Genomic DNA, 19,170 nt, shown 5'->3' on the forward strand with positions numbered 1-19,170 from the left:
GTGCAAGCCGAAGGGGCCCGGAACTTACTGGCTACGGAAGCCCGAGCCACTCGGCTGCTCTGGATTTATAAAAAATACCTAGGTATATGAATCATAGACTAATGTATACACACACTCAGCGACCTACATCTTCCTGTGTTGTTGCGCAGACACCACAACATCGAAACCACTCAACATGGCGTCTTTCGCACCCGGCTTGCGGAGGCTCGCTTTGAGGGCGTCTCCTTCGCTTTTCGTATGCCGACAATGCCAACGCCAGCAGCCACAATGGCAGCGCACGTCCCCATCCCGCATCGTCGACAGCATCGTACGATCCCAGCAGACCCGAAGCTTTAACCATACCAAGGCGCCGCTGAGCTTCAGCAGTAACGCCATCGTTGACAGAACCTCCCCGATTGTTGAGCAGGCCGCAGCTGCAGCGAAGGAGGGCGTCAAGAAGAGCGCCTGGCCCGAGACGAATTCTAAGTCTGTGGGATACTGGCTCGTCGGCAGCGCCATCAGTGTTTTTGGCATTGTTGTTTGGGGTGGTCTTACGAGGTTAACTGAATCTGGGTATGCCTCCCTTCCACTGCTGGCTGGCCCTTGTACTCCATCCGCGAACCGTAGCTAACACCAATGCAGTTTGAGCATCACCGAATGGCGTCCCGTAACCGGCTCCCTTCCTCCGCGAAACCAGCAAGACTGGGAATCCGAATTCGAAAAGTACCGCGCGTCCCCCGAGTTCAAGCTGCTTAACCCGCACATGGACCTGGACGAGTTCAAGAAGATCTACTTCATGGAGTGGTCCCACCGTCTCTGGGGACGTTTCATCGGAATGTCCTTCGTCCTGCCCACCCTGTATTTCATCGCCCGTCGCCGCGTCACCCCCAAGATGGCCCTCAACTTGTGCGGAATCTCCTGTCTCATCGGCTTCCAAGGCTTCATCGGCTGGTGGATGGTCAAGTCGGGTCTCAAGGACGATCTTTTTGCTCCTGGATCCCATCCGCGCGTCTCCCAGTACCGTCTGACTGCCCATCTCGCCACGGCCTTCGTCTGCTATTCGTGGATGCTCCTCTCGGCTCTCTCCGTCTTCCGCACCCGCCGTCTGTTGGCCGACCCCGTCGCCGCCTCCAAGGCCTTTGCTGCGCTGCAGAACCCGGCTATCAAGACGTTCCGCCGTCTATCCTTCGCTCTCGTCGCCTTGGTCTTTACCACCGCCATGTCCGGTGCCCTGGTCGCTGGCCTTGACGCCGGTCTCATCTACAACGAGTTCCCCTACATGGGCCTGGGTCTGACCCCGCCGTCCAAGGAGCTCTGGGACAACTTCTACTCCCGCAAGGAGGACGGCTCTGATCTTTGGTGGCGCAACATGCTTGAGAACCCCAGTACTGTCCAGCTGGATCACCGCATCCTCGCCATGACCACCCTCTGCTCCATCCTCTCCCTCTTCGCTTACTCCCGCACCCGCCGTGTCGCTGGCGCACTGCCCCAGGATGTGAAGAAGGGCGTCTTGGGCACCGTCCATCTGGTTTTGATGCAGGCCGCATTGGGTATAAGCACTCTCATCTACATCGTCCCAGTCCCCTTAGCAGCGGCTCATCAGGCCGGCGCTCTTGCGTTGCTCACAGGCGCCCTGGTTCTCGGCCACCGTCTTCGCGTGCCCAAGTCCACGCTCGCCATGATCCAGAAGCGGATCAAGGTCATCAAACCTCAATGAGCTACATTGCAGCAACTCTCCAAACGTTACTGTTGCATTTGGTTCACTGCATTGTGACACACGATAACAACGGGAGTAAATATGTATAACAACACTGTAGCAATATCCATCGTAGGACGGACATGGCCATACCCTTCGAGGTGGCCCTCATTGTATCTCCCGTCTATCCCGTTCAATTTTTTTGTCTTTAATAGAAGCTCAACTCTAGACTATGGAATGTCTGCCGGATATCACTGGTGGCGCCTGTGTGTCGTTCTTTCACGAGTAGACAATCATACACAAGGCGATCTGTCTTGACATCCAATCCCATCGCGTCTGGCGAATTTTCTATTTGTGGGCTACACCTTGGCATTAGTCCGAGGTTTCGTAATGATAGGCGGCGGCGGATAGACTTACGAATTCCCTCCTCGGGGACGGGCTTGACGCCGACCACCTCGGCGGCGGAAGCCTTCTTCTCGGCCTGCTTCTCCTCCTTCATGAAGGGGAAGGCAAGCACCTCGCGAATGCTGTAGTTGTCGGTTAAGAACATGACCATTCTGTCGATACCCATGCCCCAGCCACCGGTGGGCGGCAGACCATACTCGAGCGACATGCAAAAGTTTTCGTCAATGAGCTGGGCCTCGTCGTCACCCTGGTCCTTCTGGCGGGCCTGCTCTTCGAAGCGCAGTCTCTGGTCGAAGGGGTCGTTCAACTCGGTGTAGGCGTTGACAATCTCCTTCTTGCAAACAAAGGCCTCGAAGCGCTCGCACAGACCGGGGATCTCGCGGTGGTACTTGGCGAGTGGGCTCATGACCTGCGGGTGGCCGAAGATGAAAGAGGGGTTGACACACTGCTCCTCGATGTACTCGCCGACGAGCTTGTCGATCATGCGGGCGTTGGTAAGGGGCGGCGAGCACTCGAGCTTCATCTTCTTGAGGACCTTCTGGAGGAACTCGTTGGTCTCGGCGGTGTGCAGCTGGTCGGCGGGGGGGAATTTCTCGCCCGTGGCCTTCTCGAGCTCAGGGATCATCTCGAAGCGCTTCCAGGGCTTCTCCCAGTTGACCTCGTACACCTCGCCGTGCTGGGTGTGGAACTTGGTCTTGTAGCCGCCGGTAAGGTGCTTGACGAGGCCGCTGACGAGGTCCTCGGTCAAGTCCATAATGTCATAGACATCGGCGAAAGCTTGGTAGAACTCGCAGGTGGTGAACTCGGGGTTGTGGGTCAGATCGATGCCCTCGTTTCTGAACTGGCGGCCAAGCTCGTAGACGCGGTGGAGACCACCGACGACGAGCTCCTTGAGGTAGAGCTCGGGAGCTATTCTCATGAACATAGTCATGTCCAGGTCGTTGTGGTGGGTGACGAAGGGGGCGGCGGTGGCACCACCAGCAATGGGACCCATCATGGGCGTCTCGACCTCGATAAAGTCTCTGTCGTCGAAGTATCTTCTGATGTAGGTGACCATCTTGGATCTGGTGATGAGGATCTGGCGGCTCTTGTCGTTCATGATGAGATCAAGGTAGCGCTTGCGGTGGCGCTCCTCATGGTCTTTGAAGCCGTAGTACTCATCGGGTAGGGTGTGCAAGCAGGGGGTCAGGAGGACGAACTCTGTCGCGAAAATGGACAGTTCACCCTCCTCGCCCTTCTCGATCTTGGACTTGGGTGCCGTGCGGCCGGGGTATCCGATGATGCCGACAATGTCACCCCGGCGCAGGTGAACATGCTGGTCCTCGAACGACGGGCTGCCCTCGCTCACCTCTTGGGCCTGGGCCATGACCTGGACCTTGACGCCCTCGGCGCGGATGTCGTAGAAGAAGAGCTTGTTGCCGGAGGCACGCTTGTTATAGATACGAGCGCCCACGCGGACGACCTTCTCCTTGTCGTGCTCGCCGGACTTGAGGTGCCCGAAGTCCTTGACGAAGTTGCGCAAGTCATAGTCGGCTGTATTCTGGTATCAGCATGCAGATTGGACCAGGGATCAAATTGCGCAGATCTCACTGTGGAACTTGTGGGGGTAAGGGTTGGGAGACTTGGTCTCGCGCAGCCTGTTGTAACATCGTCAGCCCCAATGCCCGACAGACATCATAAGTTTAACCGTTGACGGCACGCACTTGTTGATGGCGCGAGATCGGTTCTCGAAGTACTGGCTAGGGTCCAGGTTCTTCTCATCGGCCTCGGCGTTGCCCTTCTTGGGGTTGCTGGCAGGCTTGGGAGGGGCGGCAGCAGCCTTCTTGGCCTTCTCAGCCTCCCTCTGGCGGGCCTTCTGACGCTTCTTCAGCTCCGTCTTGGAGACCATCTCGCCGGTGACATCGTCCTTGAGTAGCTTGGCGGTCTCTTCGACCTTGAGGTCCTTGACCTGCTCGGTGGGGGGTTCGGGAGCGCTAGGGTCGGCCATGGTTGCAGGTTTTGCTGTGACACGGAGAACTTGTCAATAAAGCAAGTCCGTAGAGGAAGGCTTGAGTTTGTGGAGTGGGGGGAAAGGCGCCCGGGGAAATCGATTCGACTCACCAAAATTTCCTTCGTCTCACGATCCAAGTTTTATAAAATTATTTAGCAGCCTGGCCGAGGGGCAGCAGTGTATTGGCTACAGCGGGGTAGTGCCATTGACTCATCTGCCCTGACTCACCGCTTTTGTATGGAGGGGCAGTGACCTACGTGGGGGAGGGTCCTTTTCGCCGTGCCGTAGGGTGGGTGGCACTGTGCTCCCACACTGACCATAGCAAAGCCTTTGAGCGATGCTCACTGCGAACCAGTTGTTAGCATTGGGATGGAAGAAGAAGATGACTGGGAAATTGAATTCTTAGAGGTTTACTGCGAGTTTCTCTCAAGATTTTCCAAGGTCTCGATTTATCAAACGTTTTGATTAGTTTCAATTGAGTGTTGTCCACGAGGGACTGCCTTGGCTTCGCTACGTGTAAGTGAGGGGCACCTAGTTAAGAGCGTGGACGAGTCGCATGATGAAAGTGAAGATCTATCCTCCCATCACGGAACATTCTTTCTGGTAGATGTCATGTGCGCATAGTTTCAAGTTCAGTATGTATCAAACACCTGGGATAATAAAATTGGACCAGCAGTCTGTTGGCCGTCAAGGTGAAGCTTTCGGCCAGCTCAAGCCTTTGTTGAGCTGTGTATGCATTATAGAACGCTTCTCAGACGATCACTTGTTTGACAGTATCACTCACACATGGGTTTTACTCTCTATCACAAGTCCTCGTGAGTTCAATGTTCCACCCTCTTCAGATCTTCGATAGTGAGGTCTTATATATCCTCATCTTTTTTTAGAGTAGAGGCGAATCGTTGAAAACAAAAATAGTGCTGGAAGCACCCTAGACATGATGGCCGGAAAAAATGCAGGCTTTTTATTCAGTCTTGAGATAGAAAGCTTCGGCTTGTTTGATGATGCGCTTTAAGCGGCGCTTTCTGGCGACACCTCCTTGAACAGTTGTTTTAGATGGTGTCAGTTGTCGAGTCTGGCATTGGATTCGAGCCAGTTGCGCGCTGCTTACAGATGTGTCTTTCCTTCATCTGCGGCAGGAGCAGTCCTGCTCACCCAGTCGTCCCTTCCAATCTCGATGTCGGTTTTAACTCATTCCACCTACCTACCTACATTAGCTAGGTACCTATTTAGGTGAAATTGTAATATGAGATATTTCATGTACTTTCTTCCATATCTCTGATCATTTGCGATCTTTCAGATCGAGTGTATTCCTGAATACTCATGCATCAAAACTCTGCCGCTTTCGTCTTCCTTGTTCACAACTCAAGCACTTGGCCAGTTTTACAAACTTCCCCCCTCTCTTCATAATACCGCCTTTCCATCTTACAAGCCTTACTACCGATTGTCCTACCTTGTTGAAAGGTGCGGGAAGAAAACTTAGGGACCGCTGGTCAGCTCGAATGACCACCGCCCATATAAAGAGTCGCCTACATCTATCGTCCATCGCCATACTGCCTATAGTGACGCAGTCTACTGCGCCAATCTCGCCTTCAAACGCCAGGCACGAAACAAAGATTCGTGAACAATGCCGGCAAAATCCATCCAAAGCAGAAAGGTGGTGCTTGTCAGAGAAAATCTTGACGGCAGCGGCCCCTCCCAAAGCCTGGAAGAGAAACAGCTTGCAGTCGCGGCTATCGACAGAGTCCGCAAGGCACTGTGAGAAATCCCTGCCCCCCTCCCCCAAATATCAAAGACAAAGAAAACAAAAACCTTATGCTGACAAGTACCATCAGGACGCAACTTTTTCGTGGCGTGGCTGCAATAAATCGGATCCTGGGTTACTTGAGCATGGACGCTAATATTGCGGCGATCGAAGCCGACGACGAAAATGCCCCGGACATCTGGGGAGGTCATCGCCAAGAGTTCAAAGAAATACTCCTGAATGTTTACGACGCCACTGACAAGGTATCTGAGATGGTCAAACGCACCGAAAACCACGTCAACACCGAACAGTATACAATGCTGGTATTGAGTACTCGCCATCTTCGCGAGAGTGTATACATGTTACTGCCTCAGGAGCTACACGATTCTCTCGTCGGCAAGGGGAAAGAAGTCACTAGAGGGAAGTAGTTACAAGCTCAACATCAAGTTGGTGTGAGAGAAGACTCTTTTTCGAGCACCAGAAAGCGGTAGGGACTGGATGACAGCGGTGAAAACGTATAGCGGCTGCATGAGAAGACAGAATAATGGCTGGAAACCCTCCCTTTTTTCTTCCTCTTTTCCCTTTTTTTCTTCTTCTCAGATAAAAGACTCGTTGGTATGCGGTTGATGAATTCACGAGTCATACTTCTTCATGATCTCCTTCAGCCGGTTCAGAGGCAGCTCCTCAATCTGGTGTCCACAGAAACCCGTGAGCGTCTCGGCTGAACACAGAACATTGTAGATGCTCTCTTCCGTCGCATCCGCCGCCGCTTCCAGGAGCCCGTTGATGCTGGTATCATCAATTGCCTCAGTTTTCAGGGCTTTCGCCTTGAAACGGTCGACATCTGTATGCACAGGGATATGGTTGGCCGTGGAGAAGGCGAGGAAGATGTCGCCAGATGGATTGTGACCATAGCCGCCGACTCTGGCCAGACCCACCGTCGCCCTCTTGGCGAGTCTTTTGCACTGGGTCGGCGACAGAGGCGCGTCGGTGGCGATAACGACAATGATAGAGCCGTCCTTCTTGTCCTTGTGCCGTGCCACGTCCGCTTGCGCCTCGGCCTTTTCCTTCTCGAGTATGCGGCCGACGGGGAAGCCGCCGATGCGCAGGTGCGCCGCCCTTCCGTAGTTGGCCTGCACGAGCGCGGCGATGGTGTAGGTTTTCTTGTTGCCGTCGCTGTCGAGACCCTCAACAAGGCGACTGCTGGAGCCGGTTCCTCCCTTGAAGTAGTGACAGATCATGCCCGTGCCGCCGCCGGTATTGCCCTCGGGAACAGGGGCGTCAGTCGCCGACTCGATCCCCTTGACAATGTTGGATGATTTGACGGCCAGCTTCGCGATGTTATTCAGGTACCCGTCAAACGTCTCGCCAACCACCGGCAATAAGAACCAGTCCACCTCGCCATTGTCGTTGGAGTGATGCTTGATGGCGTACTCGTATATGCCGCGGTACGCATCCCCGACCGAGAAAGAGTTGGTGAGCACGATAGGACTTGAGAGGAGGCCTGTCTCCTCGAGCCAATGGGATCCCGTCATCTCCCCGGAGCCGTTGAAGCTAAATATGCCGGCGTAGCAGGCCTCCCTGAACCAGTCTCGATGGGGGAGAATGACCGTCACGCCGGTGTTGACCCCATCCTCGGCGTGGATGCTTTGCGTCGAGGCCAAGACCCCGGGAACGTCAGTGATGGAGTTCTTGGGGCCCGCCGGCCATGTTCCCAGATGGAGGTTCGGAAGAACATCGCGGATGCGGCCACGAGGAGTCGACTTGGCGGCCATGTCCACGTCTTCGGCTAGGTTGGAGGAATTTGGGAATCTGGAGTGAAATTTGAAGTGGCAGTGACACTCAACTTCCTTACCCTCAATCACAACTGAATCGGGCTTCTGCTCGTTTATATATCGGTGAGCCCGTGAGCCTCAACATCCTACGTAGTTTCTCGCAGCGCCGCAAAAGACTCCAGCTTTCTGGTTAAAGACTAAATTGGCATCCACAGTTGACTCACGCCGCATCACCGCGCGGAGGATCGATGCCGTCAGCGGGGTCATTGGCCAATTGGACCCTGCGGATATGGTCTGGCTGGCTACCATGATTCGAAAGGTCCGAACAGGTTTACCCACTCGGCCTGCTTCTTTGGGCAGGTGGACTGAAGGGAAGTTGTGGATACAGGAGACAATGCAATTCTGCTGGCGCGTGGGCTGACAAAGTCAGTTCCAGGTTGGCAGTCTTTGATACACCAGTTGGTGGCTATAACCACAAGGCCTTGGAAGACTCCGTTTTCCGTACAGATGGGTTGGCGGACGCGAAGGATGAAGTCAAGTGGAGGTATTCAGGTACGGGGTACATATACCTAGGTAGGTATCTTGCCAGCTTACAGAGTACATACCTCGGCAAACGGGGACCCACAATGATCGTTCGGCCGGCAAGTGGAGTCGGAATGCGGGGAAGCTGCTTCAACCCCGGGATAGCGGCCATGGCATTACCAAGACAACCAGTGAGCTCTGTGCGGAGGAGGCGTTGGACGTCAATTCCGACATCGCTTCTCTCACCTCGCCCGTTAGTTACCACTTCACCACTCTTCTCATCGTGTCCTCTTCCATCTCACGTCCAGGAGGCCAATCTTATAGCATATACCTACGAATCTAGCGCATGTACCAAGTAGAGCATTGATCAGGAACACATAAGACTCTCTCTGCCCATCATGCCGCCCTCACTTCGGGTCATACCGAACGTAGGTTCCTTCACCTTCTCCGGTCTTGGACTCCTCACTTACGATGCTCCCAGGCTGCGTCCCGCGCCGTCTCCCTCCTGCGGACGATCCAGGCGCATCCGCCATCGTGCCCGTGCCACACCAACCCTGGCCATCACCACCACCACAACCCGCTTAACTTCGCACCGCGGCCACTGCGGACCAGCAGCAGCAGCCGTGGCTTCGCCACTCCCGTGGACGGACCGCAGAAGGAGTACGCCTTCGAGATGGCCGCCTCCTCCATCCGCTTCGGCCCGGGCTCCACGCAGGAGGTCGGCATGGACTTCGCCAACATGGGCGCCAAGCGCGTTGCCGTCGTCACCGACCCCACCGTCGACGGCCTCTTCGCCATGCAGCAGGTCCGCGAGGCCCTTGACCGCGAGGGCATCAACTACAAGGTCTACAATCAGACGCGCGTCGAGCCCAAGGACAGCAGCATCCGCGAAGCAATCGACTGGGCCCGCCCGTTCGCCCCGGACGCCTTCCTCGCCGTCGGCGGCGGCTCCGTCATCGACACGGCCAAGCTCATGAACCTCTACTCGTGCTACCCGGATGCTCCCTTCCTCGACTTCGTCAACGCGCCCCTCGGCAATGGGCGGCCTGTCGACAAGGCCCTGAAGCCCCTCATCGCCGTGCCCACGACCGCGGGCACCGGCTCCGAGACGACAGGCACCGCAATCTTCGACCTCGTCTCGAAGCGCGCCAAGACGGGTGTCGCGCACCGCAACCTCAAGCCCACGCTCGGCATCTGCGACCCGCTCAACACGCGCACCATGCCCGCCGCCGTTAAGGCCGCCTCGGGCCTCGACGTGCTCTGCCATTCACTCGAGTCCTGGACCGCGATCCCCTTCCACGAGCGCGTGCCCCGACCCAAAAACCCCATTCTGCGCCCGGCCTACCAGGGCGCCAACCCCATCAGTGACGTCTTCTCCTTCCACGCACTGAGAGCGACGGTCAAGTATCTCCCTCGCGCCGTCAAGAATCCGGACGACTACGAGGCGCAGAGCGAGATGCTCCTCGCCGCGACGCTGGCCGGCGTGGGGTTCGGCAATGCCGGCGTCCATCTCTGCCACGGTACGTCCTTTCCAAGAGCGAAACGCTGGGTGGGGGAAAAAGGAGAGTGTCACTAACCCGCTGTCCCATAGGCATGTCGTACCCCATTTCGGGCCAGAACCCGGGCTACCAGCACGCGGGCTACAAGGTCTCGTACCCCATCATCCCGCACGGCGTCTCCGTCGCCGTCACGGCGCCTGCCGTCTTTCGTTTCACGGGCGCCTCGAACCCGGAGCGCCACCTGCAGGCCGCCGAGGTCTTTGGCGTCGACGTCTCGCGCGTTCGCAAGGAGGACGCCGGCGCGGTGCTCGCCGACGCGCTGGCCCGGTTCCTCGCCGACCTCGGCGACCAGCCGGCGGGCATCAGGGACTTGGGCTTCGGCGCCGAGCACCTGGACGACCTCGTCGAGGGAACGATCCCGCAGGCCAGGGTATTGATGCTGGCCCCCGGGCTGGAGACGGAGCTGCAGAAGGAGAGGGAGCAGTTGAGGGGTCTGTTCGAGGCCGCGATGGTGCACTCATGATGTTTAGATAAACGATGGTCTAATGAGAAATGTGGAGGGATGATGATGAGAACAATACAATCATTAAGGCCCGCGGGTAGCACAAACAAAATCTCCCGAAAAACCCCTGGATGAATCACAAAGCCGACTTCCCATTTGGCCGGTATCGAGGATAGGCCGGGTTCTGGGCACTGAGGTGGGGATTATGGGATACGTTTCATGAACACTTGGATTCTCAAAGATGGTATTAAAGATGACTTAGTTCAAGTAAAAAAAGACTTTTCCCCCCTTGCGAGCAAAACAGCCCGTCGATGATGGTATATGGTATGTACAAAAGGCAACTTCTTCTCGCGCCAAAGGGGACACCCGGGTCTAGTACACCTCGAGGACGTAACGGCCGTCCTCCTTGAGCTTCTCAATCTCGTTGCGGGCATTGACCTTCCTGCCGCTCATCTTGGCCTCGGTGTTGATGGCCTCCATCAGCACGTCTGTGACATCAGGAACGGGCCACGTGGGACCGCACAGGTAGAAGCTGCCCTCGTCGCGAATGTACGACTGGACGACATCGCGCATGGACTCGCGCATGCGATCCTGAATGTAGATCTTGCGGGGCTGGTCGCGGGAGAAGGCGGCGCCGAGGTGGGTGATGACGCCGGCGTCAACGTAGGCCTCCCACTCCTCGCCGTAAAGGTACTCCTCGCGCTGGTGGCGGGAGCCGAGGTACAGCAGAATGGAGCCGATCTCCTCGCCGCGGGCCTTCTGCAGGGCGCGGTACTGGACGAAGGCGCGGAAGGGCGCCAAGCCCGTGCCGAGGCCGGCCATGATGAGGGGCGCCTTGGAGGACGTCGGGAGCTTCATGACGGAGGGCTTGACGGAGGCGACGATGGTCGCGCCGACGGACAGGCCCGAGAGGTAGCGCGTGGCATGGCCGAAGCGGTTGCGGCCGCGTGGGTCAACCCAGTCGACGACAACGATCATGAGGGCGACGGAGTTGGGGGTCACGGCCTGGGCGGATGCGATGGAGTACTCGCGGCGCTTGAGCGGGGCGATGATGCGGACCAGGTCGTGGAACGACGGGCGGGCCGAGGGGAACTCCTGGAGAATGTCGACGTAGGTGACGAAGTCGACCTCGGCGCGCTTCTTGAAGTCGGCGGCACCCTCGGCACCGCCGAGACTGGCCAGGACGGCCTTCTCACGCTCGTCCGAGGCGAATTCGGACAGCGCCTCGTAGAAGCGCTTGGGCGGCTTGCCGAGCACGTCGATGTTCTGTTTGAGGGACTGGTAGACGGTGCGAGTCTCCAGGGCCGCCGGGTCTTCACGGGCGGGGACCTGGACGAGGGCCTCCGGGTCGAGGCCGTACCAGGAGATGAATTCTTGGACCTCGGTCTCGTCGTTCTCGGCATGGATGCCGAGGGCCTCGCCAATGTTGTAAGTGAGGCCCGAGTCGCCGAGGTCGAACTCGATGTGGAAGATGTTGCGGTCGTACGTCTGCGGCGTGAGGCGACGGTTCTCCTTGACGGTGATGGTGTGCGTCTTGACAGGCAGCTCCGGGCGGAGCGAAGACTGCGTGCCATAGGCCTCCTTGAAGGCGAGGCCCTTGGCGGCGGACTGCCAATCAATGAGCTGAGACGTCTCCTCAGGCTCCTCCTTGTCGAAGCCGACGAAGCTGTTGGGCCTGATGTTCGCAGGGAGGGGGCGGACAACGACGTCCTCGGGGAGCTCAGCCCAGGCGGCCTGGGGCTCGATCCTGCGCAGGGACTGGCCGAGAGCCTCTTGGGCCTCAGTGAGGGAGAAGGCAAAACCCTCGGGGAGGACGACCTTGGCGACCTCCTCTGCAGTGATGTCAGGGCGGGCAATCTGAAGGAAGGCAAACTCCAGCAGAATCTTAACGGCCTGGGCCTCCTTCTCAGAGATGGAGGACTGGGCGGCGTCCAGGGCGTAGAGCTCAACAGACTTGTCGAAAATCTGCTTGCGCACGACGGGAGAGAGGCGCTTTTCGACATCCTCCACCTTAAAGCCAGGAAGGTTCAGGAGCAGCTTGCCACCAGCCTTGACGCTCTTGAGAATGTCGAGGTCCTTGAGGAGCTTCTCCTCGCCAACGGCGACGACGTCGGCCTCCTCGACGGCGTAGGGGGCCTCGATGGCCTTTTTGGAGCTGCGGATGTCGGTGCGGACGATGCCGCCCTGGAGCAGGTTGTCGAAAGACTCGTGGACGTAGACGTTGCTGGTAGACTCGCGAGAGAGCAAGTTGCTGACAACGGCAGGCGAGTCGACGGCAATGGAGTTGTCAGCATCCCAGAAGGTGTACTGATGGGCCTGGACCAGCGCGGGGAAGGGCTTGGCCTGGGCATCGGCATTGACAAGCTTGCCAAAGATGTCGGCGAGGGTCTGAGGTGTGAGGGCCTCCGAGGCGGAGTACTTGACGTCCGAGACCGTGGGGTCCTGGCGCCACTTTCTGGAGAACGAGACGGAAGTCAGGACGTCGGTGTAGAGAGCGGACTGTAGAGAGGCGTCATTGACGGAGAGCTCGTCCTTGACCTGGCCCAGAACGGAGATGGACCTGGCGGACTCGGGAATGCTGGCGAGGAACGCCTCCTCGACGAAGGGGCGGTAGACGCGGACGTTGATGGCGCCGACTTTGACGCCATCGGCAGCCAGACGGCTGACGACCTGCTTTGCAAGCTGGGCCTCGGCGCTGCCAAAGACGACGAGGACGGCCTCGGCATCGTCATGTCCGTGGTACTCGAACAGGTTGTAGGCGGTGCCGAGCTCGTTGTTGAAGAGCTTGAGCAGCTCAACGACCTTGCCGGCATCGTCGAGTCTCTTGTTCAGGGACTGAACCTCGCTAGAGATCTTCTTGTAAGTCTCGGCAACGCCCTTCTTGTTCAGGGCGTCGGAAGCCTTCAGGGTCTTCTTGGCCAGCTTCACGCCGTCCTCGACACCCAAGTTAGGGGTGAGGGCAGTCATCAGAGTGGCTAGGAGAGCAGTGTGCTGGCTCTCGTGGTCATCGGTGGGGTCGAGGTGCTTGTTGAAGACATCCAGGAGGTCGGCGACCTTGGAGGAGATGGCAGCTCTCTCGCTGACGCCGGTGGACTCAGAGGTGATGCTGTTGTACAGATCAGCGATGCCGCTTTGGCTGAGGGCGTCGACGACACGGGAGGTCTCGCGGGCAAGCCTGACACCGTCGTAGATGTGAAGGGTAGGCATCAGGGCGGCCATGAGGGTCGCGAACAGCGCCATGTGCTGCGTCTCGTAGGCGCTGGAGCTGGCAACGAGACCGAGACCCAGCTCCTCGGCGGTCCGCAGAGCCGTATCGTAGTCGGAAACCAGACCATTGGCGGCGTCGTAGTCGAGGGCGGCGACGTGAGCAACGAAGGGGGAGGCAACTCCGTACAGCAGGCTCAGCTGGTCCAAGGCGCCGCGAAGGTTCTTCAAGCTCAGGGTGGGAGCGAGCAGAGTTTGGGGCAGATGCCTCTTGGCTAGGTCGAAATCGGGGCTGAAGATGTAGCCCAGGGCGAGGGCGCCGGCGCCGGTCCTAGTCTGCAGCTGGACAAGGTCGGTGGTCTCGCCGTGAATGTTCTGCTCCTTGGCCTCGGACCAGGCCTTTGCGGCGACGTCGAGGTCGAAGGTGGGAGCCGAGTAAGAGAAGATCTTGTCCGACAGCAGGAAGGCAACCTGCTGGACGAGCAGCTGAGCCGTCACGTAGGTAGGGCCGGAGATGGAGGAGAGGGCCACGGGTTGACCGAAGGGAAGGGTAGAAGACACCTTCTTCTGGGGAACGGCAGAGCCGTTGGCCTCCTGTTGCTTGGGCTGCATCTTGGGAGGTTGTCGAGACAGAAAACTGGGAATAAACGCAGCAAAGACGAGGCGACTGAAGATGGCCCAGGATATACGGAGGACCAGAAGATAGAGCCTCACCACTCGCAAGAGAATGGTAGATGCTGAAAGCAGTTCCAACGCACTCAAGAGCAAGTAAACTTCACTTGCGTCAACCCAAACGAGAGCTTCTTCGTTCTAGGAGGATCTTGAGGTGGTAGGAGGGAAAGAAAAAGGGAAGAGTGAGAGTGAGTGAGTGATGAAGAGTATCGCCTCGACAGACTCCGAACAGGATCCGAGGATATAAAAAAAACATGAGAGGGGACAAGGGGACCCTTTGGCCGGCCTTACTTACATTAGCAGAGCTATGCCACCGAGGGCCCGAAGCAGAAAATGAGAGAGATGGCCATGTGTAAAGCAATGCAACAGGGGGTCGGCCAGCGCCGTTGCCGTCTCTCTGTCTCTCTCGTTCTTGAAGGGACCAGCGCTTTTCCATGTTCGCGTGCGAAACTCGGCGTTTGGAAATTGTTGAAGCTTGGAGAATTGCGACTAGGGGGCAACAATTGCGCCATCGCGCACCAATCAATGTGTCGATCTCCCATGCGGCAGACCCACATTGCACCATTTCCGATCCACTCAAGGTCCCCCGACCGGCGCATTTGGATTACCAAACCCGCCCATTTGGCCTGGGCTTTTGCAAATTGCGTGCTTGACCATCCGGGAAAGCGCGCTCTGGCGACTGCAAGCCTCCTTTTGGCGGCCCTCTCGCCCCCAAAATCATCACTCGTCGGTGGCAACCTCGTCCGGGCCTCTCGCTGCCGGAGCTATCGACTCCAGGCTGTCGGTCCGTGGCCCGGCTCTCGGGTGCGCGGTACCCGCTCGGTGACGGTACCGGCTTCCGCTCCCGGCGAAAGCAACATCGCCCGACACCCAGTCAACTAACTATGCGACTTGATGACGCGATGAAGGCTCGACTCACATGGCCAGTTAGGGATCGCTGTCAATGCTTCTTCTGACGCTTGTCTTACAATTGAATCTAGTATACAGCTACGTCGTATCGACCCAAATTTCGAGGTAATCTTTAATTTATCTATTCAATCTTCCTAGCTCGGAACCCCAACCATGGGATCTTGCTTCTCAGGGCCAACGAGCTCAAGACCACACTGATGCTGCTCAATGCCATTGCCAGACTAGCCCAGACGGGGTCCAGCCGCACGTGTTGCCCGCCGTTCGTCGTAATCGGATATAGACATCCCGCGGCAATGGGAATGGCGAGGATGTTGTAGATGACGGCCCACCCGAAATTGACTTTGATACGCCTGAAGACTGTCCGGCTGAGCGCGAGCAGCGTCACGACTGCGCGGAGGTCGTTGGTGACGAGAACGAAATCCGCACTCGAGATGGCCACGTCGCTGCCGCTTCCGATGGCAATCCCGACGTCGGCTTTGGTCAGCGCGGGGGAGTCGTTGATGCCGTCGCCTACCATGGCCACCATCGCTCGTTTCTTGGCGTGCTCGCGGGACCGCCCCACGCGCGCCTTGAGCACCGTCTGCAGATATGTGATCTTGTCCGCCTTCTCCCAGGGAAGGACCTCGGCCAGAACGTTCTCCGGGTCGATGCCCACGAGTTTGGCCACGGCCTTGGCCGTGACGACGTTATCGCCGGAAAGCATCCAGACGCGGGTTCCCTGGTCGTGAAGTGCCTTAATGATGCGGATTGCCTCCGGGCGTATCGGATCCGAGATTGAGAGCACTGCGACGAGGGTCCAGGCGACGTCGGGCTTGGCCGTGGTAGGTCTGACAGCCACCAAAGCGACCGATTTAGCCTCACTCTTCCACTTTTGAAGCTGAAAGGAAACCTCTTCGGCAAAGTCAACGGCGTGATCGCGCATTAGAGACTCGTTGCCAACAATCATGTCAAATGACTCGTCTGGCTTCTCTCCGCGATTGGTTGCCTTCATGCCCTTGCCCGGGAGCTCCTGGAGGCCGTCAACATCGGCCCAAGTTTCGGTCTGCGTGATGCAGTAGGAAACAATGGCCTTTGCCACCGGATGACTGCTGTTCTCCTCGATTGCTCGCAGTGTGGCCAAAACCATGCTGGACTCCAGGTTAACAGCATCCTCCTTGTTAAGAAACAACTTGGAGTCAGTAACCTTGGGTTCGCCGCCCACGGTTAGTGTGCCAGTCTTGTCGAACACGACAACGTCAACATTGCTGGCCTTTTCGAACGCCTCCCCTCCTCCCTTGGCGAGAATACCATGCTTGGCAGCGAGACCGCCACCGACAAAGATGGCGGTCGGGGCCGCCAGAGCAAGACCACAAGGACAAGCAACAACGAAGACAGCAATGGCGAATTGCAGGGCAAAGGCCATCCATCCGCTCTCCGAATCAAGGTATCGTCCTGGAATGGCGCCGGTGTACCCAAGAATCATCCACGTCAGCCAAGTGACGACGGCGATCAAGGTGATGATGGGGACGAAGTAGGCCGTCAAAACATCGGCGACGCGCTCCATAGGCGCCCTCTTCGTCTGACCTTCGCGAACAATGGAGACGATCCGGTCCAGCATGGACGCCCCGGCAGCACCCGTGATGCGGACTTGAATGGCCGAGTTCTTGTTTACCGTGCCAGCGTGGACCTCATCGCCGGGCATCTTCTTGATCAGCCGAGACTCGCCCGTCAAGCTGGACTCGTCGAAACTGCTCTCGCCCTGCACCACAATGCCGTCCGCTGCGGGCGATGCGCCATGGGGCACGCGGACAATGTCTCCGTACTCGAGCATGTCGACGCCGACGACCGAATCGGTAGTTTTGCCGGTGGAGTCCTTGTTGACGAGAATGGCGGTGGTGGGACGCAGCTTGCCCAGCATCTCGACCGCGTCACCCGTCTTGGACTTGCTGTACGACTCGATCAAACGACCCAGGAGGAGGAACAGCGTCAAGAAGACGACCGAGTCGAAGTAGAAATGAGTGTCGTCGACCTCGGCTGGCTTGCTAATAGCAGCAGAAATCATCTGGCTTATCGAGGACACGTAGGCAATGGTCGTGCCAAGAGACATGAGCATGTTCATGCTTCCAAACTTGTAAAATCGTCGAAGAATGGGTGTCCTGCTTCCCGGGCGCCACAGATTTCGGATCTCCTTGACCGCTCGGACATGGAAGACGTCGGCCCCAAAGAAGTAGACGGGGGTGGAGAGAATGAATAGAGCAATCTGTGCCCGGTTGAGGCCTGAAGTCCAGGGCTCCATGAGATAATGCTTGCCATGGTCCGTGTCGGGGATCAGACTCATGTAGACGATGCCGATGATGAAAGTGGGAATGGTCATAACAAAGGTCAAGTAGACTCGTCGGAGAAGTTGCTGTTGGTGCTTTTGGGTGATGATCTTGGATCGCTCCTCGAGACTGGGAGGGTGGTAGATGGATGCCTTGAAGGAAGGGTCGGCAGCATCAATGGCAGACAGAATCTGCCGAATGGTGAAAAGCGGCGCGCTGGGCGTGTACTTGACGGTCACTAGAGGTTTCTCATGAGTAGGCTGGGAAACGACCTTGAGCCGATCCGTGAAGGACGTGAGAGAGTGCGTCACCCGGCTGGGACAGTGTTGACAGTATAAACCCTTAATGGAGATCTGGACGGTTCGCTGCTGTGCGCCCTTCTCTTCAGACTTGACTCTCGTTACGGTGTCCAGGGTGGCGTCGTAGCCCATGTCGTCGATAGTCTGGACGATGTCGTCCTGCTTGCCTTCTACTGTGTAGTCGATCGTGGCGCTGTTCGCAACCAGGTTGACGGCGACGTTGGAGATCCAGGCCTTCTTGTTTAGCTGTTCTGTGATAGTATTGGCACATGAGGCACAAGTCATGCCGCCGATGGCGACGGTCATCCTCCACTTTTTTCTCTCGGTATCATCTCCGCTGTCTTCATCGCCGTTATTGCCATTTTCAGCAAGACTGTCAAGACTGGCATCGTAGCCCATGTCTTCAATGGCCTCTGCGATCTTTAGCGCGTTGGACTTGTCGGTGAAGTCGACCGTGGCGCTGTTGGTGACCAGGTTGACGGTGGCATTTTCGATCCAATCCCTCTTGTTCAACTCCTCTCTGATGGCATTCACGCAAGACGCGCAAGTCATGCCGCCAACAGAGAGTGTTGCCCGCCATTTGGATCCGTCTGGTGCCATTGCTTTCACACCCTCGCGGCCATTGCTTTTGCTTGAGTTTTGCAGACGGCTCTGGTGTCCGTTTGAGTTGGACGGCACGACTTGGCCTTCGCTATGAGAGGAATCCTCTGATTCGCGGCACTGCTTGCAGTTGAGAAGGTGGGCTTCCCGCTGCGCCTCGGGTGATTCACTGGACCATCTGGGGGCGAAGGAAAGCAGCCCGTCGAGGGCGCTGTTGTGAGGGATGTCATACGCTGCAGCTTGCGGTTGGCTCTGGGTGATGGTGTCCAGGTCGGTATCGGTAGCAGCTGTGGTAGTGACACCACAAATTTCGAAACCAGCATCTTGAAGTGACTTGGCCATGCATCGTATGGTGATGTCCGGGGTTGGCGTGTCTCTGTGTTCAATGGTGACGACGGACGTGACAACGTTTGGTGAAACCCAAATGACATCGTGGCTGGATGATTCCTGAAGGGCCTGCTGAATTGATGAGACACACGACGGACAGTGCAGGTTTGCCAGCAGAAACGAGGTGGTAATGCGGGAGTTCCTTCCGTCATCCATGGTGATAGGCCTACGGGCATGTCAGTCCGTGATTCTTGTGATTGTCGTGTGGGCAATTGTGCTGCTTTAAATGTTGGACAGATATGGATGGTCTTGCCTTTTTGGGTGCGCGTATTGTGCGGTGCAGAATTTCTCAGGGGGGCCAGATTCCAGATTGCAGCGTCCAGAGTCAGCGACTCACCACTTTTCCCCAGGAACACCGTGCTTAGCACTGTTTCAACCAGTACAAATCGTGTGGTGTTGCACCGTCCTTGCACTGTCCTTTACGCACAAAAAGCGCATGTTGTGACGTACCTAATCTGCTCAAATGGGTCCGTTCCAGTTTCATTGGAGTGCTTCAGCGAGTCCGGCACAAGGCCCAAGGGACATCACGCAAACTGAGCGCGCTTGTGCTCCGGACTCTGGAAACGACGTGAACCTTCTTTTGCCTCCTTCTTGATCCGCCACTCAATCCCACCAACTCCTTCTTTAACTGTACTAAGGTACGTGGTCCCATTTGATTTCGCACAGGTACACAATATGAAAAAAGAGGGG

General features: G+C 57.2%; 7 protein-coding genes across 7 annotated transcripts; 3 read left to right on the forward strand and 4 right to left on the reverse strand.

Annotated features, from left to right (window-relative positions):
- Positions 1-175: 175 nt before the first annotated feature.
- CH63R_08110 (Cytochrome oxidase assembly protein) lies at positions 176-1,696 on the forward strand (the record flags this gene model as incomplete). Its single annotated transcript, XM_018303084.1, has 2 exons — positions 176-552; positions 622-1,696. 2 exons carry the CDS (start codon positions 176-178, stop codon positions 1,694-1,696), a joined length of 1,452 nt encoding a protein of 483 aa, XP_018157862.1.
- Positions 1,697-2,023: 327 nt separating this feature from the next.
- On the reverse strand, positions 2,024-4,067 carry CH63R_08111 (Lysine--tRNA ligase; the record flags this gene model as incomplete). The annotated part of the gene is made up of 4 exons (XM_018303085.1): positions 2,024-2,034; positions 2,093-3,613; positions 3,671-3,717; positions 3,784-4,067. The coding sequence occupies 4 exons, from the start codon at positions 4,065-4,067 to the stop codon at positions 2,024-2,026; spliced, it is 1,863 nt and encodes a 620-aa protein (XP_018157863.1).
- A 1,890-nt stretch (positions 4,068-5,957) lies between these two features.
- CH63R_08112 (uncharacterized protein) lies at positions 5,958-6,239 on the forward strand (the record flags this gene model as incomplete). The annotated part of the gene is made up of 1 exon (XM_018303086.1): positions 5,958-6,239. One exon carries the CDS (start codon positions 5,958-5,960, stop codon positions 6,237-6,239), a length of 282 nt encoding a protein of 93 aa, XP_018157864.1.
- Positions 6,240-6,443: 204 nt separating this feature from the next.
- Positions 6,444-7,586, reverse strand: CH63R_08113 (Peptidase family S58; the record flags this gene model as incomplete). The annotated part of the gene is made up of 1 exon (XM_018303087.1): positions 6,444-7,586. One exon carries the CDS (start codon positions 7,584-7,586, stop codon positions 6,444-6,446), a length of 1,143 nt encoding a protein of 380 aa, XP_018157865.1.
- A 920-nt stretch (positions 7,587-8,506) lies between these two features.
- On the forward strand, positions 8,507-10,130 carry CH63R_08114 (Iron-containing alcohol dehydrogenase; the record flags this gene model as incomplete). Its single annotated transcript, XM_018303088.1, has 3 exons — positions 8,507-8,536; positions 8,590-9,628; positions 9,700-10,130. The coding sequence occupies 3 exons, from the start codon at positions 8,507-8,509 to the stop codon at positions 10,128-10,130; spliced, it is 1,500 nt and encodes a 499-aa protein (XP_018157866.1).
- Positions 10,131-10,481: 351 nt separating this feature from the next.
- Positions 10,482-13,925, reverse strand: CH63R_08115 (FAD binding domain-containing protein; the record flags this gene model as incomplete). The annotated part of the gene is made up of 1 exon (XM_018303089.1): positions 10,482-13,925. The coding sequence occupies one exon, from the start codon at positions 13,923-13,925 to the stop codon at positions 10,482-10,484; it is 3,444 nt and encodes a 1,147-aa protein (XP_018157867.1).
- Positions 13,926-15,015: 1,090 nt separating this feature from the next.
- On the reverse strand, positions 15,016-18,636 carry CH63R_08116 (Heavy metal translocating P-type ATPase; the record flags this gene model as incomplete). The annotated part of the gene is made up of 1 exon (XM_018303090.1): positions 15,016-18,636. The coding sequence occupies one exon, from the start codon at positions 18,634-18,636 to the stop codon at positions 15,016-15,018; it is 3,621 nt and encodes a 1,206-aa protein (XP_018157868.1).
- Between the last annotated feature and the right edge of the window lie 534 nt (positions 18,637-19,170).

This window comes from Colletotrichum higginsianum, chromosome 5 (assembly GCF_001672515.1).
Source record: "Colletotrichum higginsianum IMI 349063 chromosome 5, whole genome shotgun sequence".
Taxonomy (NCBI): Eukaryota; Fungi; Ascomycota; class Sordariomycetes; order Glomerellales; family Glomerellaceae; genus Colletotrichum; species Colletotrichum higginsianum.